This window comes from Rhopilema esculentum, unplaced genomic scaffold, assembly GCF_057945365.1.
Source record: "Rhopilema esculentum isolate cy_ngs unplaced genomic scaffold, ASM5794536v1 HiC_scaffold_34, whole genome shotgun sequence".
NCBI lineage: Eukaryota > Metazoa > Cnidaria > Scyphozoa > Rhizostomeae > Rhizostomatidae > Rhopilema > Rhopilema esculentum.
In genome coordinates, this window is record NW_028300845.1 from 484,788 (window position 1) to 512,456 (window position 27,669).

Sequence of the window (27,669 nt, forward strand, 5' to 3'; positions counted from 1 at the left end):
TCAGGAACAAAACATCATCAGTAAATTGCATTTATTTTACGTTAGAACATCAGCGTACGCACAAAAAAGTTCCAAATCAGATTCAGAAAAGGGCAAAGCTAAATGTACCCGACTCCAGTGGCGGCACCAGCCACTAGGTTGTGGGGTGAGGGGGGGGGGCAAAATAAAAGCATTTAGCCATGCCCCTTTTACCAACAGGGAACGCTAGTTTAACCAGTAGGGATTGCCCATGACTAACATATTTGCTAAATAAAGGAAGTTTCAAATCAAAGAGTCACATCACAAAGAGTATTTTGCCAAAATAATATCCCTTCTCTTAATTTTTTTCATTGAATCTACACGAAATACCATATCGATTCTGTCGAGAATCTAGGGGGGGGGGCTGTGTTTCCCCGCTGCGCCGGCATTGCCATATTCTGCGTGCGCCCAGCCTGAAGATAATAAAGCCACTTTAGCGTATCACTCATAAACAGATATTTGTGTTAAAGCTCTGATGGCTCCTCCTCTTGTGAATCATCGGCTGTGATCGTTGGCAGGCTCGGTGATATGCTAGCAACTGAAAACGTATTCAGACTACCACGGCTCCTTCCTGCAACGGCTGTGCCTAGGCTCAACCACGGATGAATGGCCAAATCACCGGACACCCACTTGATCTGTCCGGCGAGGTCACTTCGTGGCCGGTCACTTATATCCAGTTTCGGCGTTCTTCGATCGCGCCCAAATAATGACGGTAACGAGCATTTTCGATTAAAGTTTCGACATGTGTTTATTGCATACCTTCGTAACTGCTCTTCCACCGTCTCGAAACAAGTTCGTTTACTTTCTGGCAAATAACATTTTGATAACTGGGACGTCTTAAGCTCTAAAAGCTGATGAACACTGTACAGTGTCCCTGTCTTCCGATGCAACTTTTTGCGTTTATCCTTGGTTAGCCCATGGAATGAATCTCCTACTTCAACAGAATGATGTTCCGTCCATTTCCAAGGGCTCTTTTGCACCACCTGGACAGCCTCCGTTTCCAAATTTGCTTTCGTTTCGCCTGCTTTGCGACGGCTTTCTGATCTATGCGATACTACCAACGATAACTTTGAGCGTAGCCGCAAATTTCTTCCAAAAGAATTGTCTCTTCTATCATGAGAATTTTGTTTCTGCATCCTCAAAATGTTGAAATGGTCACAGATTTCCATTAAGTATGTTATCATGAGAACAGGCAACTTAAAACTCAAAAGTCCAGCCTTTCCGCTATTAACGAAGCCAATATACCAGGAACTTCATCCTGCCCTGCCTCTATGAATCAAAGTGCCAGTCTTGTAACTCCAAGTACCCTACTTACGTCATTGTCGATACACTTGTCGTAAACCACGTGAAACCAGTTAGCTTCAACTAGGCCATTGAAACACGTCTTTTTGCTGGTTACATTCCACAGCAACTGTTACAAACAAATTAGAGACCCGATACGTAATACCTTTTACCTCACACATGTGGCTTTTCCCTAAACCACACAGAACCTTAGTTACATTTTCGTGTACGGAGATTCCTAGAATATAACTTGATACCTTCCATAAGCGTATTAGGAAAAATGGTGTCATCCGTTTAATTAGAATTTGCTATAAAAAGATACAAAATTTTTAGCACTGAATTGAAGTCGATGAAATGCAATTTTTGATCAAAAATATCGCCAGTATAATAATTTATTCATGAATATTATTTATTAATATTGCAGAGTCTCTTAATTTTTTCACGGATGTTATGGCAAAAATCTTCGAAGCATTACAATTTGTGCAAGACCTTAAGGGATATACTGATATGGATGCATTCTATCGCGTTTAGGATTTGTATCTACTAAGCTATGGTAGGTATTTTTTCAGAGCAAGCAAAAAAGTGCTTATCGAGCAGGATCCAAGTGCTTCCTTTCGATGTGACCACACTTTGTGATTCCTATGGCTGAAATAACAGAGAGCTGGCGTCACTCCTCACTCAGAGTGAAAGTTTTGTTATGGCACTAAATGAGAATATGTTCATGGCAAGGGCTCAAGTCCTGGACTCTAGGATCTGCGAATCCGTGACCCTAACCACTCCTAGGTACAGTGGACCTCTATTTACAGATAACTCTATGGGCACCTCTCAACAACAGACAGATATTTTTGTCCCAAGTTGTCAAAGATCACGAACTGACTGATAATACTGGCAGGGGCGGATCCAGAGCAAATTTGAAGGAGGGGCAGTTGGTAGTGGGGGCGCTGGAAAATTGTCAAAATTGGTGACGAGAGTACGCTGTATACAACAATTTCAGATCCATTTTCGGAATAAACAACATAACTCTGTGGTAATCCTTGAAGCAAATTAACCTATCGGTCTCAAAAACTTTTTCACCTGATTCCCGTCCTTCAAAAAGGCACACAATTTCCAAAGAAGGGGCGCCAGACTTGCTTCAACTCGCTGAGGGAGGGGCAACATTTTAGGTGCCCCCCTTAAATACGCCACTAAATACTGGCACAACAATCGTAATACATTATTGAACCTTCGATTACAGGTAAAGCATCAGAGGCATTTTTATCATAGATTATTATATTAGGTTCCAGTCCTATTACATGGAGAGAGGGTGATATCAATAATCCTTGATCAAACAACATTCTTCGAAGGGTTTCTTCGATTTACAGTTTTGGGTTCTCAGATTTCTAGATAAAGCCATTCGCTACTTAAAACAATATTTCGAAATCTAATAAAAGATGAGATCTAATAAGAGTACCTAATAGATGTGAAGTTTCTCGTGGTTTTCCTTACCCTGGGTAACAGACGCACTATATAAATTTCATATATAGTGAGTCTGGTACCCAGGGTAGGTTTTCCTGTGCTTGCGTTCAGAAAAGTTGATTTTATCTAGCCCATCCCTCGACTGTGTGTACTTCCTGTAACTTTTTAGTACCAGTGCAGAAATTTAGCAGGGCCTCTTAAAAATTATTTTAAGCGAGCGAAGAGTGACTCAAGTATGCACAACATGCAAACTTTCCAAAAACGGACAACAAAACTTTCCTGGACACTACTCCACAAAAATTCTCTTGAATACACTGTGTTAAATTCATATTAGTCACAAGTCACAATATTCATTTTCTCGCGAAATTGGTTCTATGAGTGACCAAACCACGGTGATTCATCTTTCTTATGATCGTAGACTCAATCACATCACAATAAGAAAGAAAGATAAACAACATTGATAAAAGTTTTTGCAAACATAAGATCAATTTATTATTTAAGCATGTTGAAATAACTGCCAACTTAAGCGATTACTTAACATCTCTAAAAATTAATCTTTAATCTCCAGATTTCGAAACCAAGTCTTTTATAAGATGTGAAAATCTTTCAGCGTCCACAAGATCTTTCATTGCTGACTTCAATCTGCTAAAACTGTATACGATTTCTAACCAAATTATATAAAAGTCGAGATTATCAAATCGCCAGTAAAATCTGAACAAGAACTCCAATTGCATACTTATATTTATTTGGTCCGATGGTCTGTGAATATATTTATAACCTTACATTTAAGGAAACTGAGATAAAAAAAGCCTTGAGAAACAAAGACCATTGGGAGTCATCGCTTGGTCTGAATTATGCATACCAACGGAGGCTAAACGGTTAAGGGGGGGGGGGGGGGGCGTGCATGGGTCTGGCTAGAATAAAATTTCATTGAGATAAAATTGGTAGGTGTTGGAGGCTGCAGCCGCCTATGCCAATATGGCAATAAAATTAATGTGATTTAACCTAATAGTCAGCTTTGAAATTTTTCAAACTTTCCTTGTGAAGATGACAGTCCTAATGAGCACAGAGGGCGTAATTAAAATGAAAACTGGCACAATGAACAGTGGCGTAGCTAGCGGTCATGCTTGTCATGCCGGGCATGACCATCTATTTCCAGAGATAATATTTTTCAAAAAATTATATTTTCGTAAGAATATAGTCGTATTCTCCTGATGAAATAGCTCAGGCCATTCGCCTTTGGAGCCCTATGGTTCCACGCAAGAATATGGAGCCCTCCGAAGGCGCTCTTCTATTGTCGGGCATGACTAAAACAGAGGGTTTCCAATTTAGTCATGCCCATAACTATGAGCATGACCAAACCCTGTGTTTTAGTCATGCCCATAACGCTGGTTCCCTATGTTTGGTCATGCCTAACAATAGGAGTGACGCAGGAGAGAACAAAGGCTAGTCATGCCATTTCGAGAGGGCATGACCATCATTATAATCATCAGAACCGTCCTGTGTTATCTTGTGAATGCGAGGCATCGATGGCGGCGCTGCTATGCCTAGTTCCACGAGCTGGGAGGTAATTCTCTGTAAGTAAAATGCAAGGAATAGCTTATTGCCAAGCAGCCACGACTCATGTTAATCTCCAGAACATTTATGGCAATGACAGGGTTTTTCAGCCTTCATGGTGTTGCACTGTGTGGAGAAAGTGACAGGCACGAAAGGCCATTTTTGGACATAAAATCAGCGAACAGGATCATTTTATGCAACCAAACCGAACTCTCAGCCTTTTCAGTATTCAATTGTTACTAGTTGAACATTTGCAGAGAATCTTCTTAATTTAATGAATGTCAAATCTTGGTGCTGTTCACTGGAGATGGATGGAGGAGATAGCAGTGTTATTTTCCAAACCAACAGATTTGAGAGCTTAAACTTTCCAGACATTTAGCAGCATATTCAGAAACTGTTAAGCCCTTTAAAAGCATTGTTACCATATTATGATTAGGACAATAAGATTGTAGTTAATGGATAGGGAATGCCAAAACTTGCTTAAAGTTATTCTTCAATTTTATTACATGCAATAACACTGTTTTTACACACAATTTAAGTCAAACCCAAAGCTCTACTGACTTCACTTGTAATTGAAAGTACCTTTTTACTACTTATAGCTGTTGAAATAAAATGACCAGAGACAAGTCAAGCATGTTACTGATCTTGTTAGTTAAACAGTTTTATTTCATTATCACAACTTTTGATGTATTTGAAAATTTACAAGATCAAATTATTTCATTTACAACCCTTGTTTGCTAGATTTAGTAGGACAATCCAATCATGTGGATATTTACCACAAGTATATGTGGAAACATCAATGTTTTTGTTAAGCTAAACTTAAACTTATTAGCTAAACTTATAGAAACATCAAGGTATTTTTCTATTAAGTCTAACTTTTCAGAAAACATTTTGCAACTAGGCCTATCCATTATTTCAGCTTCCTATATTTCATATCAATATTTACATTGCATATTCATTTGCCAATTTGTTTTATTCATCTATCAGTTCTATTGGGGTTGTTAGTTAATCGTGATGGCTTTAAAATACCTTCAATAGATTGATAATAAGTCTGTTTGTGGAAAAGATGACCAAAAAGCTCCCATTCAGTTTCATGTGATTTATTGTTTCATTTACAAATTTTAGCTTATCTCTAAAATTTACAAATGTATTTCAGCCTGCAAAATTGAAAAAAAAGGAGAATAACTTAATTTTTGATTTAAGCTAAATTTATCTACTATACTAAACTAATGTTTTTTAATGTCTTTTGTACAGTTCTGTTTGGAAATTGTCAGAACTCTGTCTGTATAAATTACCAACAAACCAAAACAGTGTCACAGCTATAAGATAAAGGTCATTTCATGGTGTAACAAGGTGATTGCTATGAAATAAGAAAAGCTCATTCCAAAAGTTAATCAAATTTTTTTTATAAGTCACAAGCCTTAAAATTAAAATTTCCAAAAGGAACTCATTGATCAACTAAAAAATTGGGCGTGGTAAAATTTGGCCACACCCATATTTTTTTTAAATTTGAGGGGAGGGCATGACCATTGCTATTTGGCTAGCTACGCCACTGACAATGAAATATGTTATTTTTGAAAACATTCGAAAGGAAGTTGGGGGATATTTCCCAGAGAAGGCAATTTTCTTTTAAATGTGAAACGTAGACAAAGTTGTTAAAACAGAGAGGTGATAAACCCACTAGACAAAATTCTCCCACCTTTCGCAATAAACCTTTATTGGTAAAAATAAGTGTTTTACATATAATACAGTAATAAATCATAAATGTTGCAACTAATCAATTAATAACACTGTTGCAGAAAGAAATGAGTTTAGGCACACCATTGTTTGTGCTAATTAACTGAAAACTATCAAACAAACCGATGCAATTTTCAAGCCTGAAAATAGCAAATCCAAGAAAACACCGTGTAGGATCTCTATTTTTGAGGATTTCATTACAAGTTGCATAATAATATTTTGAGAGTTTTTTCAAATACTTCATCAAATTGCATAAAAGTACGGAATTATGAGGAGCATTAGTTTTACAGTTACTATTTTGCAACGTTTGCCACAAAAATGTAGCGAGTCTCAAAAAATTTGTTCCAAGATCAAATCCAAAACAATAAAAGCTTCAAATTCAGTTGCATTGATAGGTGGGATCAGCCCCAAAATAAGGTGTTTTTTTTCTTTTTTAATGATAATGCATCATCCCAGGTAAGGCTTCATTCCATAAGAGCCCCAAAGTGCCTGTCATCCAGTATTGAAGTATTTGAATTTTATTCTGTTTTGTTTATGTTTAAAACTTCTTTTCAACAATCTTGAATTCAGGGATGATGGTTTACTCGGGGATGATAGCAAAGTGGATCCATCACAACAAGAAATTATGGCTTACTGAATAACTTAGCTGTGTTTGAGGTATTAAAAGTGATGTTGCTAAAAAAGATCGACTTTAGTGATTTTGTCAGCACTTTTGCCTCAAAAAGCTCTTAAACTGGTATTGTAAAGTTTTTGAAAATTAACAGTTTGAACAAGAAGGGCCAGGAAGTTGTCTATTTAACTAATTTTTTTGTCTTAATTTGTAACACTGCATTCATACCTATTTTGTACAAACAGAACCCGAAGTGGACGGTTTATGAGAAAGATTTAGAAAAGATGAACATTTTAACCATGCCACAAAGCAACATAATAAGCCCATTTCAGCCTTCAATTTCAGAGCAAGCATGTTTCCAGGAAAAAAAACAGGGCATGATCCAAAATATTTTTGGGATCTTCGGTGCAAATTAAGGGCATTTTGCCATGGGGCCTGTCCAACCTAGTGGTGCCCATGTTCAAATTAGATTTATGCTACATATTATATTGGACAACTTTCTTGCAAGCATTTAATCTGATTGAATTAAACCATTATACTTTAAGTGCTTAATTACTCAACTAGGTGGTTGCAAAGTGTCCCTGTTGCTGTTAAAAAATTTTTACTAATCAACGTCAAATAGACCAGAATTCTCTAAAGGAGGTGCTGTTGGTTCGCTCCTGCTTTGATGTGGTGCCTCTGGATACATTTGCAGGTCTGGGTAGAGCCTTCCTGACCCATCATTATCACCGGGTGGTGGCCCAGTAGGGTAGGGTAAATTGCTGGCTTCACCAGGTTGCATGCCCCAAGGTCTCCTTCTGTTTGCATCATGCTCTTGAGTGTAAACACCAGGGATGTGCCAACCATATGTGGGACAAGATTGGTCTTCAGAGTTGCTCCTTCGTGCATAGGGATCAGAGCCAGTGAAGCTTCTCTCTTCCAAGCTCCTTCTTATGGCCTCCCTAAGTTCCCATTCCTCCCTTTCATCAATATTTTCTGTCTGTTGGTTTCTTGTGTATCTATTTTGGTACCCTAAAAAGTTAAAGACACAGGTAAATATGTTTGCTAGTAAACAATATAGAAACCTGTTTTGAGGTTGAAGTTGAAAATCTTTGTATCACAGATAGATACTATACATCACTGAGCTGCATGGAATAAAAACAATGTATATATTGTACCTGATGGACCAGATCTGTATGAATAGGAAGTGCTTCTGTTGCTAGCACCCACTCTTGTTGCCTCTTGGCCTAAATAAAGGATAAAAAACATTAAAGAATAATTGTTAAAAATTACAAAATTCATTTGTCAAATATCAAAACACATTTCCCACTTTCAACAAAGCATAGAACATTTCTGGCAAGCATTTGAATACCTAACAATTCATTTCACCATCCCATCTGTTTTCAACATATACAAGATGCACTTGGAATATTCCCTATTCTGCAACCCTGCTACTGTATTTCCCCTTGGCTACCCTATATCTCAATAGCTAGGAATTGGATATCCCACACCCAACACATCAAAATAGGTTGATTGTCCCTTGCCAGCAAACATCATTGAACACAATTGAATGACAGAATTAATTTACAATTCTACTAGTCCTGCTGCCAACAGCTTTCCCCATGCAAAACCAAATAACATTAAAGACAACTTTTCTCAAATTCCTTACCTATGAAATTTCCTAAAATATTGTCAATGATGTTAACCAAATGGGCCAAAGGACCATACAGGTATGCAAAACCTGTCAATATCCCAGCAAGATGACCAGTAAATGAGGCATTTGGTACCAGGAGTTGAATCAGCACCAACTCCACCCAGCAAGCAAACTGAGCTGGAACAGTGACCGGGAGCCCAACAACTCTCACAGATTCATGCCACATGTTGTCTGTTGTGAGCACCTTAAGACCAAAGATAACAGCAGAAAACCCTGCAGCACAGCTAGTGAGATAGGAGGGATCCCATAGCAACACTGAAAATATACGGTTGATGAATAGCATAACGATCTGTGATACAATTGCAAAAACCATAATGATTATGCAGAATTTTCGACTGCCATACTTTCTCTCAAGTGTTCTTCCTTTCCAAAGGAACGAAACCATGTTGAAGTACAGATGCATATCATCAAGATGAAAAAATGAAGCAAAAAAAAGCCTGCGATATTGCTTCATCTTCCAGACAAATTTATAACTCACGCATGCTTCGCTTACGTGCTGGACAACCCGGAGAATCTTCATGTATATGGCGCAGTTGAAAGCCAGGAAACCAAGGGTTACAGGAGGAATGTTCCCTAACCCAGTACGGTAAACTTCCGACGCAAGGAGTAAAACTCCAAATCCAAGACCTCCTTGCCGTCTCATCACCATTTTGCACGATGCTTATTCTTTTATTCCGATGACTAACAGGCAAAACTTTCTCTTGCACTCTTTTAGAGCTTATTCGGGCTGAAATGGCCTAAATGCTTCTCTCTCTCTTCCAAGGTTAATTGCGACCTTTAAAATACTGTTAGCTTTAGCTTCTTAACAAACGCAGTTTCCTATGAATATGTTTATCACCAACCTTGAGCAGCATTTATATATACGCAACTTTCAAATTAATTGCAATCTTTCTTCCCTGCACACACAATTTATTCTTGTATTTAGATTCTATTAGCCTCTCTCTCCATTACACGTGTAGGTACGAGGTAAAAATAAAGCATTACGTCATGCAATTGCTTGCAATGATGCAATAAGAGAAAGCGCGAACGAAGCAAAATGCTAGCTTGCAACATCCACCTGCTCAGTAGAACGATGCAAAAAAGCCCCCCAATAATTTTCAAATTGTACTTTAAACCATACAAAAAATCGCCCTTGTCTTGGTTTTTAATACGTTTAGCCCCCAAAGCGTTTTAGCTCCCTCAATTTGAATTATGCTCTACGTTCCTTGTTTGGTGGCATTGCAACCAACAACATACGGATTTTGCTTGGTACTGTGGCACCAGTTCAATTGCTACCCATTCAGTATACTATTTTGAAGAAAATATAAAAGTCTGGACAATTTTGCCCCAGTCCCTCTCTTCCGAGGATCTACCCTGGGTACCAGACTCATTCCCTATAAGATAGGAGACTAACTTTTATTTTATCTGGAGTGAGTCAGGTACTCAGGGCAGGGTACCGAGGGTCCTTCTTTAGAGGGGATACGATAGAACTATGAAGAAAACATTTGGTAGAGGTCAGGAGTTATTCTAAGGAAAATTTAAAACACCACACATTCAAGTGCTGGTTATTTTTTCTTTATTAAGTTTTATAATTCTACTCTTGACAAGAGCAACCACACCAATGGGGATGTGAGAACCGCTGGTTTTAAAAATAGTAAGTCTTGACTAAGTAAAACTCCTTTTTTCAACCACTGTGCGGTGTCACATTGGTCTGCCGTGAGATATTATCTGGTGTGCCGTGAGAAATCTCCAATTTCACGTCGTTTGATTTAAAATGCTTTTCCCTTGTGTTAATTGGGATAGCTATTCAAACCCTTCGAAGAGATTGAATCTAAATTGTGCAAAGGCCATGAAGTTTCAAGAGACACGGTAGACGTAATGTTTAAGAGACATATTTCAACACGCAAGGTGTACCGCGAGGTGTACCGCGAGGTGTACCGCGAGGTGTACCGCGAGGTGTACCGCGAGGTGTACGTACAAACGTAAGAGCAAAGAAAAGTTGCGAAAGATCAAAAGCCAGCAATCAAGAGATACCCACAATTCTTTCAAGTGAGCTTCACAGAGTATTTTATGAGCTTGTTGGTTCGCATTTTACATCTTGAAACGTAAAAGACGTTTATTTCACAACCAATTCGCAGTGACGTCGGAACGAAATTTATATTGGGGTGGGGGCTGCCCATTGTTTTCCTTCTCATTCACTGCACTGTTATAAAGGAAACACACTACAGTTTGACAATTATTGGGGGCTCCAGCCCCCAGCCCCCCAGCCCTCCAGCCCCCCAGCCCAACAGAGGGTAGTAAAGGGTTTACTTGTTGGTCTACTCAGCAACCATTGACAATACGAAACCCCCTGACTTAGCCTGCGTCACATAGCATCCCCACTCTCCTCCTTGGTGGGGTGGTGATGGTCTGTGACGCAGGCTATCCTGACTCTGACTGAATTTTTTTTATTTTTACCATGCCATTATACCGCTATTCTGTGCCGCTATGGTGGCATGGTGGATCTGAATGCAGAGAAATCAGTGCGCTAATAAAATGGGGGCGGAGACGTGAAAGAATGCCAAAGAACACACGAAATGCAGAAGATTTTGGTACCAGTTCTGACCAACGTACTCTTCTGTCCTGAATGGTGGTCCCCCCACTTATTTTTTTCCGAAAATATGCCCAACTCTCCCGCTCTTCTTATGACCATCCCCCGCTTATCTTTTTTTACTGTTCTCCAAGGAAAACCAGGGGAAGAAATCATTGATAATACTTTAACATTTGTGTTTGACACATTCAGTTATAACTGCGTTGTCTCGCTGTCTGTAGGTTTGAGGTTGTTTTTTCTGCACTTTGCATATCTATTGTGAAGTCAGTACATTTTGCAGCCCACGCCATTTTGGGGGATTCTTACTTGGCCCAGTTTTCTTACGTGTTATATTCACGAACTTTATTGTAAGGTAAAGCTTTTGAAGTAGTGATGTTACGATAAAGTCATGCTATAAGATTATGATGGGCTAACAAGTTACGGCTACGTTATAGTTGTATATAGTCACGTTTTGTATATATTTAAAGATAAGATCAACCAGTGGCGGCTCCAGGGACCACGCCCTTTTGGACCACGCCCTTTCCCCTGTTTGAAACTTTTTCTTCGAGAGGAAACACCTGTTGTCTCCCAAGAAATGTCATTTACATGTGACGATCTAGATAACGTACATACCCCCCCTGAGGTTTTCTCATCGGGTTTGCAAAAATCTCAAGGATCAACTTTCTGAAAAAGTGGGGGGACTAGTCCCCCCATTCCCCCCCCCCCCCCGTGGCTCCGCCACTGAGATCAACGATGTGGAGTTTCATTTACGTCTACGCTGCACCGAAGCTATGTTCAAAATAATATGATTTGGTTTATGAATAGACAAAAATGCCCCTCCCCATTAATTCCTACCCCTCCCCCTGTTGCACGTTCTTTATAAAAAGCTTGGATCATCACTAAGTACTAAACGTTTCTTAACTTGGGATTCAGCTTACTAAATGTTTCTTAGTTTGTTTCTTATATCGGGACCTAAAATTGCATATTATGCATAATTGCATGTTTAAAAGCTGATTATTTTTTGAAGAATATAAACGCAAATCATCACGAAAAAACCCAAGAAGATAAAAATTTATCTCTCAAAATATGTGTTGTCTTCTAAATTCTAAATCATCAGATGCGTTAGGTGATCATCTTGGAAAGCCTACAGTCGATGGACTCTTTCTTTAAAAATGAATATTTCTTAATTTATCTTAAGCCTAGTACCAAAGTTTCTAAATTCTTGGCCATCCTAGTATTAGGTTGTTGATTATTCAATTTCTTATAAAAAATATAGTTCATTTGGGTTAATTTTCAAACCATCTTACAAACGAAGAGAATCTTCTCTTTTTCTTGCATTTTCACATTTATGCTCTTCTTATCTCTTTGTGTTTCGTTCGTTTTTCCACGTTTTTTTAATTGTCGATTCTCAAAAAAGAGGAACCCCTTTGACACGTGGTTGCTCAGCGACGATAAAATGTAGCGCGAAAATGTAAGGGAGGCTGCGATGTGGCCTAGACATAAAATGCCACTGTGGTGCCGGAATCTTTGAACGTGGAAACTCGAGGTGTAGTCGGAATGTCCTGTAAACGGGAGCTCGCACTTCATATGCATCTTTGCATTTAACTTAGGGGATCATTGATACCTACCAAGCATGGGTATACTTATACTGATAATTCTTGCCGCTATTTTCAATGCAACAAGCGGGGAGAAGATTGGCATCAGGAAATCAGGTGATCAACATGTTAAGAATTCAGTGGTTATAAAGAACAGAAACCCACAAAAAGTGCCTTTAGAGGATCCTTGTACAGTTCTTGGTTTGAATCAACTCTTTATTCTCAAACATCGCATAGAACTGAAGCTAAAAAATGCTCTGAAAGGAGTACAGGAAGACAAGGGTATCCACAAAGCAACAAGGGAGCGTCAAATCAGAGCCATTAATTTGTTTAGAAAAGAAATAAATGAAACAGAGACTCTTTTATATGAGTCAATACATAGTTTGCAGCGGGTATTGAAAGGTGATTATAAGTCTTTGCGGAACTTAGAGAGGACTAGCAAACAAAGATTAGAGGAACTGAAAAAAGCAACATTAGAAGAAGAGCAGGAACTCAATGATATCCTGCAAGCTGAAAAAGACGAAATTTCTGAACTGAAGAAAAAGGGTTTTGACAATGTATCAAAGCAGAATACACCCATAAGAAAATTTATTGATACTTTATTGGCTGATATTGCTAGTGCTGCTGATAAATTGGAACTTCAATTAGATGATGGTTCATTTCACAAGAAATACAGATCAAAAACCAAGAAATATGGAATTGAGACAGTTTTACGTCTTGATGAGGACGATTCACAAACTTCCACTGACAGCAACAGTGTTACAATGCTGATTGACTCCCAGAATAATCAGTATGTCCTTTCCAAACCAAAGGATGGTACAGTCACCCATGTTGATAGTAACTTGATGAAAGATATTATTTATATAATAATATTCTCTTTAGCTTTCAGTATTCCGTGTAGCTGGCTAAAGCTGCCAAACCTTGTTGCATTCATATTAACGGGAATTGTGCTTGGTCCCTCTGGAATAAACTTTTTACGAGTAAGTAAAACTTGTCATTGTTTGTCCAGCCAATCTGCTAAGCACTTTAGATACAACTTTCAATATAACTAATAACTTACAATTCAATTCAGAGTAACACTTGCCCTCAATAGTGACTAGCTTTTCTTGATCAGAAGGAAATAACCCTGAAAGCAAACATACTGAAAATTAAAAAAGTATTTTAATAACTGCAGTTATCTTCTGCTTGTTATTGGCAATTTCTCTGGTTGTTAATGCCCTTTTCTTAATTCAATTCTTTTAATTTGCAGGCATATTTTACAAGGAGTTCATTAATAAAGACTTTTTCCCAAGACCTTTGTCTTGTAAACATGTAAAATTCATCTTAAAAATTTTGCCTTATCAGTGGTTTTTTTCTGGAATTATGTCAAAATATGATTTCAGTTTCTACTTTTCAGTGCATTGTACAGATTGAAACACTTGGAGAGTTTGGTGTTTTCTTCATACTGTTTGTGCTTGGATTGGAATTTTCTTTTGAGAAAATTAAGCAGGTACCCCCTTGCATTACTTAGTTGTTGTGATTGGATGAAAATATTGTTTCTAGACAGCAATTTTGATTCCTATTGTCCAGCAGCAAGAGATAATGCGTTTTCTGAACATTCCTGTGAGGGGAAATCTGGAAACACAAGGCTGTAAAAAGTAAAAACTTGTCAGTAACCCAGTTTTAGAAAATGGTATGACATGATAATCTTAAATTTTGATATTTTGGAAAGACATGATAGTCATGTAATGAAATCTATGTAATGCAATAAAAATCAACCAGTCATTTCTGGTTAGTTTCAGAAAATTATGTTCCGATAATTAACTTCTATTAGTAGGCTTTTGGTCATATTGTTTTTGAAGCTGTTTATGGGCCAATGCGGGCAAGAGCCTGTAGCTGTAGCCCCCCTCCCCAACTTTTTGGCTAAAGTATGATATCATGGTTTTGGCATCAAAGATAATTGTGACAAACTACCATAGTAAATTCTGCCACTCATTTAGAGCCCCCTCCCTACCCTCCAGATGGTGCTAAGTGTCCCTTGGACCACTTAAACTTCTCCAAGAAGTTTCGTTTTGTGCAACATTTTTTCAGATGAAGCTCTATTGTATTTTAGGTGTGGAGAACTTCCTTCACTGCAGCTATTATTATTGCACTTTTGCTCAATACCATTGGATTGGTGATTGGAACAATGTTTGGCATCAATCCTCGTCAAAGCCTGTTTGTTGCAACTTGCCTTTCAATGTCCAGTACACCAATAATGAGTAAGATAATGGCAGTCAACAGTAACCAAAACAGAGGTATTTAATTCATTTTAATGATAAACAGTTCCTTTTATGCTCTAAAGAGTGTTTGTTGTTAGAAAGGAAAATGCCAAAAACCTCATATAATTGATCAAAAATGATGCTGTCTGTAGTAAAAAATTACAAGACTGGGGAGTTTTTAATACTGTATTTGCTGAATAAAGTTGTGTGGACTCATTTTTGCATAATTTCAACCAAAGTTTTTTCATTTCATTTTGTTTTTCAGCCAGTAAATATGTTTAAAGTCATAATCCACTGATAATATCTTCTGCAAGATTCAAGGAGTATAATTGCAGAGCTGGTAATCTTGCAAAGAAATTTCAACATCTGTAAGCTACAGTCCAACATAGATATATTCAAGTCATAAAACTGGAAATCTGTATCAGACTTGTCTGAATTTTCAATCTAATTTGAAATAAGTATTTTGATTTCTATAAACTTTCTTTTTTCATGCTAAATTAATATTTCTTTATGAAATCCTGTAAATTTCTCGGCTGTTGAAAGGAAGACACATTTTTCCATTCATATTCTGTAAGCTGCAACTCTGGCATTTTGTTGTTGCTTTTCTAGATTGTCTATTTTGCAATTTTATCAAACTTATGTCTTGGAATGTTGATTTTTGCAATTGCATCTAGTTAACTCATCCATTTCAAATGTATTCTAATTTCAATTGATGATGAGAATATGCAAACTTAAATGTTATATTGCCATTTCATAGACCATCTAACCCTTGAAAGTGGCGAAGATTACTTGAATATTCTGGCTGGCATATTTCTCATGCAAGATGTGCAGATTGGTTTAGTCATGGGGATATTGCCCATTCTGGCAGGGCATTTTGAGCAAAGTAAAACCTCATTTGTTATACTACCAAATCAGGGTGTGATTCATTACTGGCTACATGGTGCAAGTCATGCTGGATCAAAAGGTTTATTTATCTTATTGATTAGAAATTATATTTTGTTTTACCTATTGCTCTGTCAATTTGTTCAGAATACAGAACATTTTCATTTTATCTCTAAATCTTTTATCTGGTGCAAATTTAACGTAAATGTTGTCAATTCAACTGGAAATACCTATGACTTTGGGCTCCCCCAAATTAGCAGTGCCGTTTTTGCAGTTAAAAGGGCATTTTTGTTAGTCGTAACATACCAACTTAAATTTGCAGATCCTTAGCTTACTTAACAGATACTTGATTTTCAAACTTATTTTTCAAAATTACACAAAAAATATTTGCTTTTGTAATGTATCAGTGTTTATATAATGATATTTTAGTTTTATTATTAAAACACATGTCATATTATGGTGTTGTTAAAACGTCAGACATTTACTGTAAAATGAATGATATAATGTACATTAATTGCATACAAAATTATCCCTATTGTGCAGCCTTTCTGAAACTACCATATATGTTTGATTATAGTGGGGTTTATAATTATTATTTGTGTGTTTTTGCTAAGGCTTATAATTAAAGGTGGCTTTTACACAAATGAAGCTTATAATTTAATAAATATTGCTGTTAACTAACATGTAAGAATTCAATATCAATTTCAATAATATCACATAAATCTACACAAGATTTTCTGAATTTGTGATAATCAATCATCTTCATTTTATCCATAGACATTGTCGACAGCATCTTAACAACATTTTGGTCATCGTTAGAACTCATACTGGCAATTTTGCTCATAACATTTATTAGTGGATTTTTAGCAACACATTTCATCTCAAGATATTTTAGGTTAGTCTGCAATGCTCTAAAGACATCAGTCAATTATGTAGTAACTAAATAACTTAAATACATATATGCTTTTGTGTAAAACTACAGTTTAAACAAAGCCTAAGTGCTAATAATTCTGCAGCTCCATTTGTAGGGTTGGTTGTGTTTTCATTTGAGCCAATTTTTTGTACATTCTAGCTCTATCTAGATTCAATCAAATGTCAAACTGAGCACCTCCCTCCTACAATGCCTGCCAAAAGTCTTGGAACACTGACATCAATTTCCAAGGTCAAAACCAATCATCCCCCTCTCCCCCTCGGAACAATGTTGGTTTACTATCAAACAGGTTAGGATTTTAGGAAGCATTTTTTTTTGTGCTTCTTTTATTATATTTCTCTAAATCATCAACATTGTTTGAGGGGGAAGGGGGCGGAAGTAGCAATTTCTTTTCATGAAAGGAATGAAAGATATCAAATGCAGCGTGAATTGGTGGGTGTTCCAAGTACTTTTGGCAGGCATTGTAAATGATGAAATCCTCTCACATCAGAAGCTTTTATTGACAGATCAGGCCTTTATTTACAGTTATTTCAATCATTGCTTTGAATCAATATTGTTCATTCTGTCACTCATCATTGTTTACCTTTTGTTGGCTTATCCAGTCAATAACCTGCAAAGAGCTGCAATCAACACTGCAATTAAATTTCCAATTATCCTAATTTTCATTAAAATCATCTTTCTGTGGAAAGATGTAGACTTAGAGAGTGAGTTTACCAGTTTTGTAGCTTTCAATAATTCGATAGATCAAGCAAGCAGAAATAATCAACTCTTTTAGTAGTCTTTGGCTACAGTAAAATGATCTTCAGCTACAGTTTTGAATAATTTCTTCAAACTAACCTTTTTATATAGTTTGCTACTTACTTTTCATCAGCTGAACTTTCGTTTTTATTTCTTCAATTCTAGATTGTTAAATTATATTGGAAAAAACGAGGTTGGTGTTGTTGGAACGATAACAATTGTGTTTTCAATGTTATTGGTAAGTTTTGCCAGGTTTTACCTTGGATCTGTGAAAAATCTGTAAAATCTTGGGCAGCAGTGATGGAAAATATTTGTTACCTACAGTTGTGTGTTCAAAAGATTCGGTGACTGGAAGCTTAAAAGTTTCTTACCCATAATTTATGGTCAGTGTGACGTTACAATTAGGGTCTACATTACATTTTATCTTTGCGTTAATGCCTTATAACGACTGTCAATTTGCAACAGAATTGGCAAAAAGATTACCTAAAATGCCTAAAAACTTCTGTTCGTTTTTTTCTTTTTTTAGCTTATTAGTAACATTTTCAAACAAGATGTTTTCTTTTCTTTCTTTTTCTGCTTAGCATCCGAAGGTACAATTTTTGCCTTGATTTTAAGAACACCTGCACAAACTTAAAACAATTGTCCCCCATGAATAAAAATTTTGCTTGATTTCAATATTCAATTATTTTCGTGAAAAATCTCATCTGGATAGGTTATGTAAATGCATCGTTTAAGTGATCAACATTGTATGGGTTGCATACTTAAGTAGCAACGCTGATTATCGGCGTAGATAGTTAAAGCGTTTAAACTTTTGAATTCTAATGTTGCATTGCTTCAGCTTATTTGGTTGAGGATTTTAAGTTTTAAGACACTGAGGAGCTATTCTTACCGAGCAGCGTTTGATGCAACTCAGTCTTTCATTTTGATGCAGCTTCTTTCCGATTTCGACCAATCCCCCAATATACCTCCTTATAATCAACCCGCGGCCGTTTGTGTGTATTAAGTCTAATGAGTTAAAATTTCTTTTCTCTTAATATCATAAAGTTGTTTTCGTTACTAAATTCCTGTTATTTTTCAAGTAATAGGGCTGAAAAATAAACCCCTTTTTGCGCAAAGACCGAGCAAAGACCAATCAAGGCTCTTGTTCCCCGTAAAGTACTTTCTTGCTTGATTAAAGTTATGAATGGGGATGACAAGTTTTAGCTGTTGTTGTCAGCCCTTTTACAAGTTGTTGTCAGCAGCTACCTCTGATTAAAGACTGCCGATTGCAATCGATTATATAAACAGCTGCCTTGACAGTCCTTTTCGTGAGCAAAATTACGCGTGTGTGGCAAATCGCACATGTAAACAAATTTGCGCGTGCGATCGCACTTGTAAGAAAATTTGAAGTACAAACCTGATAAAATTGGTAAAAGGAGCAAGAAGGAAAAAGCCACTCGAATACGTGCAAGAGCAAAACTCAAAATTAATCAATACATAACAGATTTTGTTGCCCTTAGCAGCCATCTTTTAAAAGTCGTCGTAACTCTCCAAAGTTACAAGAGCAAGTAAAAATTGTTTCCAGCAGCTACTTGTATTCAGGGCCTAATTACGTTTTGACAGGAAATCAGTTATTACACTTAACATGCTAATGGCGACTTAGCTGAAAGACGAGACGCTAAGTTGAATGGAGCACTCAGTCAAAAGCCAAACATCACTTCCGAAAATTGGAAAAATCATATTGGGGTCAAAAGTGCGAATCAAGTAACAAGGGAAAGGATAAACAATCATGAGACCATGGGAAATTGATGTTAAAGGGCCTCTCCAGCAAAAAAAAATTTTTTAATGACTTAAAAGTTAGCATCTGGTGCGTGTATTATGACAAAGTCATTGTTTTTGAAAAATTCCAATTAGTTTAGAAGTTGTAAGGCTTTAAAGTTGCACCTTTCCGAGAAAAAAAACGACAAAAGCCGAATCAGTTTGGTGACATTCTGACGTCACAATGTGCGGCTCTCGTTCGCCATGAATTTCGTATATCTTCCACCGAAGGGTGAAGGACTCATGGTCACGCGTTGATAACTGCATCCAGTTCCAGTTCCTGTTCCAGCTCTTCCCTTGCGTATAATTAATAGAAATTGTCACTTCAGTTGTTCTCCAGAAACGATGAACAACTAAAGGCTTCAGAATTGGTGTCTGAAATGCTCAAACTAAAAGCTGGCGGAACAGAACTGAAAGTATCATCACTTGCAGTGTTCAATTTGCGAATCGCCGTCGTTCGATTCGGTTTGAGGCGAGACTATCCGAAATACACTGTGACGTCAAAATTGTGTCACAGTGTCACCAAACCAAAAATTTTTGTCGGTTAATTAAATTAAATTATCGAAATGCAAGAGCTTATATCTCACAAACTGTAAAAAAATATCGAAAAACAAATAACGAATTCTTGATCAGCAGGCTCAACTTCTTTATAAAAATTGCCAATAAAATGCAAGTGCAAAATTTGGCTAGAGAGGCCCTTTAACAGAAAACTGCAAAAACACCTGTTTGCGCGTGTGGTCAAAAGCACGCGCAATTTAACTTGCGCGTGTGCAGGCGTGTGCGGGTGCGATCGCACGCGCTAAACGAAAAGGACTGCCTTGAAATTATTTTTCGTAGGTAACAGATCACCTTGGCATTTCTATGGAACTTGGCTGTTTTATATGTGGTGCAGTAATTAGTAGTCAAGGAGATCAAATTTGTAAACAGGTAAAATGGAGGGAGTATTGGAAATTCGTTGCTTTGAGTCTTAAAATAATGGAGTTTTCAAAACAAAGCTTTCGTCGGTTGTTTTTTATTAAGCCAAGAAAACAGACTGCACACAGGATATTTTGCCTGCCCTAGTCAAATACAACAAGGACCAAGGCACACATCAAATCTTTTTGTTTTTTGTCTGTTATTTGATTTCCTAGATCAATTTTGAATACTTTAAACTTCCAGCTACTGAGCTGCACTATTTGTTTGGACTAAAGGAAAAAATCTAAACTAGGCAGGTGCTCAACTTCGATGCCTTTTCGTTATTGTTTAAACTTACCTCATACGTATAAACAATAACTTTAACCATTGAAAATGACAAGGATCCCTTTGTGGGAGGTTACTTAACATTAAAGCATAATGGATTCCATCAGACATTTTGGAACCCATAGCATTTATAGGTAAAAAATAAATGGATTTATGAGAAAAAATTGTAGGTATTGTAATGGTTTGTAATGGAATTTTACATAATGTATGATTTATTTTATTTAACTGAATTTAATATATTATAGTAACATATTATTGAAACGTACTGAGGGACACGCTTCTTTTCGTTTTTTGAAGTTCAAGTTCTCAGATTTGTAGCCGATGGAAAGCAAATTTTTTAGGATTAATTTCAATATAATCTGAATGATTGCGGTTTTGTAAATTGCACTGACCTCCCTTCCTGTTAGTATATTGAGTGCCAGCCTTTGGGACCCTTGATTGGTCTCTATATTAGAAATAATTTCCCGTTGTAAAGCCAGAAATGAACTTAACACTCTCAATAATCTCTTGGTGTATCGTTCCCGAAAACTACTATTTCACGCTCCCCTTTACCCAACAGATAATATTGATAGTTTTGTTAACTATGAAGAACAAATCACACGAAGAACATTATAATGGCATAAATGCCCCACATCATACAATTCTTATTATTTGAAGTATAATTTAAGCGTACTGTTTCCCATCAAATACTTTGTTGCGAGGAAGATGGCACATAGTTGGGCAATTACAGGGGTATTGCAGTCCCCGCTTCCTATTGCCCTGAAATCGTCGTTAATAAGAGGAAGAGAGAGGGGTGATCGGTTGAGCAAAGGCGATTGTTTAGAGAAAAGAAGAAGGGTGATTGTGTGAAGGAATAGTTATTGGAAAGGCTCCAAATTTCCAGACTGCCATTCTTTTGCAGGCATCTTCGTATATTGAGGCAATCCGAGACTTTTTTTCGTGCATCTTCTTTGCATCGATTGGTCAGTATTATTAAATATCTACGTGCTGCTTTTAATTGGTTTGAAGTTATTATTTAAAGTAAAAGTCAAGCAAGATGCAGTTTTGTTTTCTGACGTAACAGAAATCAAGTGGGAATGTTCTTTTATGTGGGACGCTGAGATTTGAGGGAAAAGGTCCATCTTTTACCAGTTATAATAAATAATTTTTAGTTTATCTACTATTGTCTAATCAAGTGTTATTTCAGCTATAGGAACTGAGTATTTCTCTTTGATTCTTTTTCATCTAATCCAATATAGTAAACAAACCGCATAATTTAAACCTTAGGACTTGACAAAATTCATTCTTTCAATATTTGATATTAGTGTTAGTGCGGATACTTTAAGGATTAGTGAAGATATTGTACCCAAGAGCACAATGCCAGTTAGCCTGTGCTGTTGGCGGGGAGTTCAAATTCTTTGTCTCTAGCCACTGGCAGAAATCAAGCGGCAAGTCTCATTGCGCCTCAACTCGCCGTTTGATTGGTCTTTTACCTGATTGACCGGGGTATTCTGACCAATCTGATCCATTTCACAAAACAATAAACCTGCCAAATGTTTAAGATGATAAATGTAATCTTCTACCAGACAAATCCTTTATCTTGAACAAACAGCTGGAAAATTCTTCTTATTCTTCCAATTATTCAATTTGCTGTGTTATTAGCATCTGCGATTCGTCAATTTTTGATAGAAATAGGTCACAGGAGTAGAGGAAATACACTAAGCTTTCAAAAATTCCATCAATGACCAGTGTTCCATCAAGTAAATATTTTTCTGATACATTCCTTTTATTTCAGGTCTTCACGTTTTTCCAGCTTTTGTGTTGTCAGAAATCGCAATTATGATTCCAATAACAGCAATGGTTGTTCTCTTCAAGGTAGTACATATACATATACATTTATCTTTTTTCCGAAGTTGCCTGATGATCGCGGTGAGCGTGAAACTCGGAGTAGCTACTTAGAACCTTCCTTTTCTATATACCAAATTGCGTGTACAGCTCTTTCTATATACGGCATCGAGCACTCACTGACAGACCGAGAAACACTGATTTTCATTATGCCTTTTTTTCTACGCACGAAATCACAATTATCTTCACTAATTTGACTTGAAGCTTTTTTTGAAAAAAATATTAAGAAGCCTTTCTTTTTGGTCCTTGCATCGAATATTATGTCTTTAATTGTTTAGGTCGTTTCAAGAATTATTTTTAAGGGCCACCCCAGCTAGAAAATCTTTGGTCTTTAGAGCATGTTTTTGCTGCGTGTAGTATGATAAAATTGCTATCTCCTTAATTTATCAAGTTTTAAGGCTGAAAAATTGCCCCTTTCTGAGAAGAAACGGAACAAAGGCTGATGAATTTGGTGACACTGTGACATCACAATCTTCGGCTCTTGCGCGTAAATTCCTTGTTTACTCTGAAATTATGCATTCATAGAGCTCTTGCGCAATCATCATGCTTTGCGACTATATTTTTAAAAACGGCCTAATATTGTACTACAGGAAAATACAAAACACAATCAATTTCTCAAGACAGCTGCCGCCAAGGATGCCGGTTGCACGAGAGCCTTTAAAGTAACTTTAGAAGACCATCACTGCGTCTTAATCAAATCTACAGAATAAACTAATAAGTTTAAATTATACCTTATTGATAACCCTATAGATACTAAAATTCGATGTTTGTCAGTTTCGGTTGATCGCTCTGATCGACATTGTGACCTACTGACTATGGCCGAGGCCTTTCGATTTTTCCCTCCTGTATTTCTGCTTGAACTAATATGAGTATTTTGTTTACTTTTTCCTGTATTGCAAAACAACCGCGAGTTTGACATTTACATTTGGAAACTATAAAACATATCCTCGAATGCAACAAAACTGTAACTTCTTATCATTACACGTATTTATGTTCGCTTTACATAAGAAAACGATGCCATGCGGATATCAGTTTACGTCACAGTGTTTACAAATCCGAAAATTCCTTTCCTCTTAATTCCGCTCCATTTTCGAAATACAACCGGCTGTAACTGACAAACTATGAAAAATATTTTACGATATATTACAATTTCATGATCAGACGACTTAATTCCTTTAGCGTAACGAAAAAAGACAAATGCAAGTTTGGCTCGAGATGCCCTTACAGTCCGTCAGTGGCGTACCCAGGTCTGTAGTAGTAGGGGGGCCTGGGGCGGAGCCCCCAGAATTTTTTGAACCACGCCCTTCAGACAATCGCAAATGCGGGGAAACGCCCTTTTTGCAAAATTTCCCCCTATTATTTGATTAATGTTAGCTACGGTAAATAGCAAAGTATTTTACAATTGTTATTGACACAAGCATACAGTATACTACACCTTACAACGAGTTTTACATCATCATTTTTGGACAAATCTCGAGGATCATATTTTAGAAAAGTGGGGGGTCCGGACCCCCCTATTCCCCCCTTGGGTACGCCACTGCAGTCCGTTGAGCAATCTTGAAATCGTGGAATGATGTTTCTTTATTGTTTGAAATGCCATAGATTTTTCAACAAGACTCTATCCATGGCTATACTGAAGGAAAAGATTAAAGTAGATGCGACTTCAGCGATTTTCTAAAGAGGAAAGTAAACCAATCGATGTTATACCATGTTTTAATCTTTTTCAGTTTTCTGTGGCATCCGTCGTTTTGGGATATCTGTTGCCTGAGGGGAGTCAGTCAAAATGGTTTGTTGCTTCTGGTCTTCTACAAATCAGTGAATTCTCGTTTGTGCTCAGCAGCAGAGCCCGAAGATTTGCGCTGATATCCAGAGAAGTAAGAGTTTGTTCATTTTTAGATTTGCTGTTTTATTCATGCTGCTTGGTACCAACTTTTTTTGATAAACGAATGGCTTGTTTTACAAAGCCTATTTAAAGAATGTACAGACTCTCAAAAACGGCAAGTTTATTTGAGATCTGCTAAATTTCTTGAACAAGGATGGATGTAGAAAAGAAATATGAAATCTGTAAAAGTGAAACTGCCTAAAGCAATCCTAAAATTTCTCAAAAAGCTCCTGGTTTTGTGTAAAGCTTTCGGTAAAATTTAGAACTTCCCTGCTTGATTAGATTAGTTGTTATACATTGGAAAAACTTAATTTATGACGAGTTAATTATTATGGAGGGGTGCCCTGCTAACAAAATGAAATAGAAATAACACAGAAACTAAACTGTGAATTAAAGAAGTTGAATACAAAGAAAGTAGAATAGCTTCCCTCAAGCTGGAGTTCAACTGTTGTGACAAGTTTCCAAGCTTGTCTCAAAATGAGGCTGAGGGTGTAGTAACAACTTGCCAAGCTAGTCTCAAGCGGGAATCGAGGCTGTTATGACAGGTTGTGGTTTGTTTTTCGGTGTTATTACTCACAGCCTGTACAATATTCCATGTAGATGTAAAAAGTTAATCCGAATTTATAACATAAACAGATTTCTATTTATCTTGAAATTTTTTATAGCCTCAAAAAGCCACAGGCTATTTCATCTTAAAAAAGAATTCGGTTAAGCTTATTTTTACATATTTCTTTAGTTATTGTGGTAACTGTTGGCAAACTTCTCCCATTGCTTTGCCACTATTTTTTGAGTAATCGGAGCCATTTTGCTGCATCAAGATACGCAACATTCCCATAAATCTTGCTCTTTTAACATATTTAAGTAATTCCTGATTTTCAAGCTTAGCATTTGAATGTACTTTTAATAGATTAATCTCGTCTTCAACCCGATCATCCCTTCTTGCAGGTGTACCTCGTGATTTTGTCAGTAACGATGCTTAGCCTAGTAGTCGGACCATTTTTCTGGAAGATTATGACTTCGAAAGCTTCCTGGCAGACCCCTTTTCTGAGCCGGATTTTACAATTCATTCCATTTCTCCGCAAGTCATTTTGAAAATATATTTTCATAATTTATCAATCGGGTCTCTTATCAATGGTACAATATATTTACGTTATCATAAACTTGTAAATTTTGCATTAATTTATTCTATGAAGCATTTATTTTAAATCTATTGGCAGAACCGTTGTAGGATATCGTGATTTTTACGCTTTTGTCGAAATATCGTACTTACTTACTAAATTTATTACTAAACTTACTAAATTTTTAAGAAAATATTTTTTTCTTAAAATGAAAATAGCAGTTGGGTTTTATTCGTTATGACACTATGGCCATTAGTTTACTTAAGCCATTAGTTTGTTTTATGTTTTTACTGCCTGGTTTTACTAACGGGCGAAAGGTTGCTTTTTCAGAAGATGAAATACATTTTTGCTCATATTTACGAACCTTGAACCTTTTACCATTTTTTATTACGATCTGGGTTCAGAAGAAAAATTCGAAGACATCACAGAATCATTACGTAAAAAAGCCCAGAATTAATTATCGCATGAACGAGGTTTCTTTTCGTAGCTCCGAGGTTCTGTCAAGGGAGTTTGAATTTAACTACTAAAATCCAATTTTAGTCAGAGAGCCAGGACAAGTTGCCTGGGCTTTTTATGATGCAAAAATATGCGGGTATAAAGATTCATACAAGCCTATCAATTGGAGTCACCGTAACAGAACGACTCCAACCCGGCCTAAGGGAACTGTTGCAGACACCAATGCGCCATCAGTAATTATAGTACTGCACAAAGTTGCAAGATAGCGTAGGAACCAGTTGCATTAACCAGAATTCAATTTATATGCTGTCTTCAGTTTAACAGAATGTATAGAAATTTTGCACCATTATCAAGTTTTTCAAATTGGAGCAAGGCACTATTAAATTTTTATCAAGAGCTAAGTGGCAGAGCTAAGAAGAGAAAATAGCAGCTTGGTTCTAAAATACATTACCATCCCTGGAAATCTATTTGCCTTTCTGCCGAGAAAATGGCAACACGTCTTATTTTTCCTTGAAAGAACGATGCGTGGGTCGTGATTGCCTAAAGCCACTTATTACAACCAGGCTGTAATTTGCTACAAAAACATAGTCTAACAGCAAACTCGAGTTATATTTAAAACTAGTAATATTATGTTATGAACTAACTGTAAATGATTGATTAACGTTCAAATTTTTCCAACTAGAAAAGCAATAAAGTTGTATATTTGATAGGAAACATGTTATGAAAAAATTCGAACGGTACGGGATCAACTAGTATATCTTAATAGTTGTTAACGTTTTTCCTTTGTCCTGAAGGCTTGTTTCAAAACTTGCCTATTCTTTCAAGACAATTAAAATCTTCATGGTATAAAAGTTTTTATGTGATTTTTAAAACCGCATCTTCCCTTCTTTCGCGCTTAGGCATTGTTAAGCAAAGTTTCTTCTAGAAGTAAAACTCGACAGAAATATGAGATGGGGCTTAAATTTGGACGATGTGTTTTAAAATGCCTAGGTCCTGAGTTTCTTTATGTGGAGTAAAATATTTTGAGTTACAAGCTGTAAATGTTGAATATTTTTAACGCTAACATTATCTGAAATACTTATTTTATCAAGGGGGGCATTGCCCTGGGTACCGGACTCACTTTATATATGAGATAGGCAAGGGCTGCAGCTGACCAGACCAGTGAATACCATATGCTTCCTGACTTTGTTGACTATATAGTGAGTCTGGCGCCCAGGGTAGGGGCGCATGAGATCGGGTTGTTGACACCCAGTTAGGGGACGATTATATGTACTCGCTAAACCGGGGACTGACCCCCTTAGAGTATCCTTCATCAACATCGGCTATGAGCATCTTAGATGCCTTTTGTTGTCTAAATTGATAGCCGGAACAAAAAGAATTTAGCATGTCGATATGACTTACAGAATATTCAGAATTTTCAGAATTTCTGGCTTATGATTGAACTTATTCATTGTCAACGTGACTTTCTCTATATGTTGGTTCTTAGTATACCAATGTTTAGAGGTGTTGTTGTTCAACAATTGAAAGATTTGATTTGAACCTAGAAAATAAAAATTCAAAGTTTTTGAATTTCGAATCGAATCTTCAACAATTACAGACAGTGTTGAAATTTTGCACATCCCCCTCAGTCCTATTTTGATATCACTGCTATTGAAGTACACATACAGAAGCTTTGAATGCGGGGGAGGGGGGGGGGGAGGTAGATGTTGGACTACATGTGAATGTTACTATAGCTGTGTCCAAGATTGTAGAAACTGTTCATTGTTACTTTCCTCAAGCCTTCGATGTAAAAACCATAATTTGCGAAACTTTTTGTTGATTTTACTCTTAAAAATACCAAGATAGATTTAATCCTGCTTGATACGTACTGTTGATTGAAAAAATGTAATTTCATTCCTATTGATGTCGCTGAACGATTGTTTCTATCTGTTTTAAACAGGTTTCACAAAGACTGAAACTGTGAAACTCAATACACATTATATTTATAAGAAGCTGTTTACCAACAATG

General features: G+C 36.8%; 2 protein-coding genes across 2 annotated transcripts; one reads left to right on the plus strand and one right to left on the minus strand.

The window, feature by feature from the left end:
* Window positions 1-6,009: 6,009 nt before the first annotated feature.
* LOC135684440 (rhomboid-related protein 4) lies at window positions 6,010-10,126 on the minus strand. The gene is made up of 3 exons (XM_065200013.2): window positions 8,307-10,126; window positions 7,816-7,884; window positions 6,010-7,669 (listed from the first exon to the last, which is right to left on the minus strand). The coding sequence occupies exons 1-3, from the start codon at window positions 8,998-9,000 to the stop codon at window positions 7,263-7,265; spliced, it is 1,170 nt and encodes a 389-aa protein (XP_065056085.2). The 5' UTR covers window positions 9,001-10,126; the 3' UTR covers window positions 6,010-7,262.
* A 1,798-nt stretch (window positions 10,127-11,924) lies between these two features.
* Window positions 11,925-27,251, plus strand: LOC135684378 (solute carrier family 9 member D1). The gene is made up of 11 exons (XM_065199921.2): window positions 11,925-13,474; window positions 13,891-13,983; window positions 14,587-14,770; window positions 15,492-15,698; window positions 16,394-16,511; window positions 17,451-17,523; window positions 19,920-20,009; window positions 21,223-21,283; window positions 22,096-22,175; window positions 23,933-24,079; window positions 25,033-27,251. The coding sequence occupies exons 1-11, from the start codon at window positions 12,533-12,535 to the stop codon at window positions 25,177-25,179; spliced, it is 2,142 nt and encodes a 713-aa protein (XP_065055993.2). The 5' UTR covers window positions 11,925-12,532; the 3' UTR covers window positions 25,180-27,251.
* Window positions 27,252-27,669: the final 418 nt, after the last annotated feature.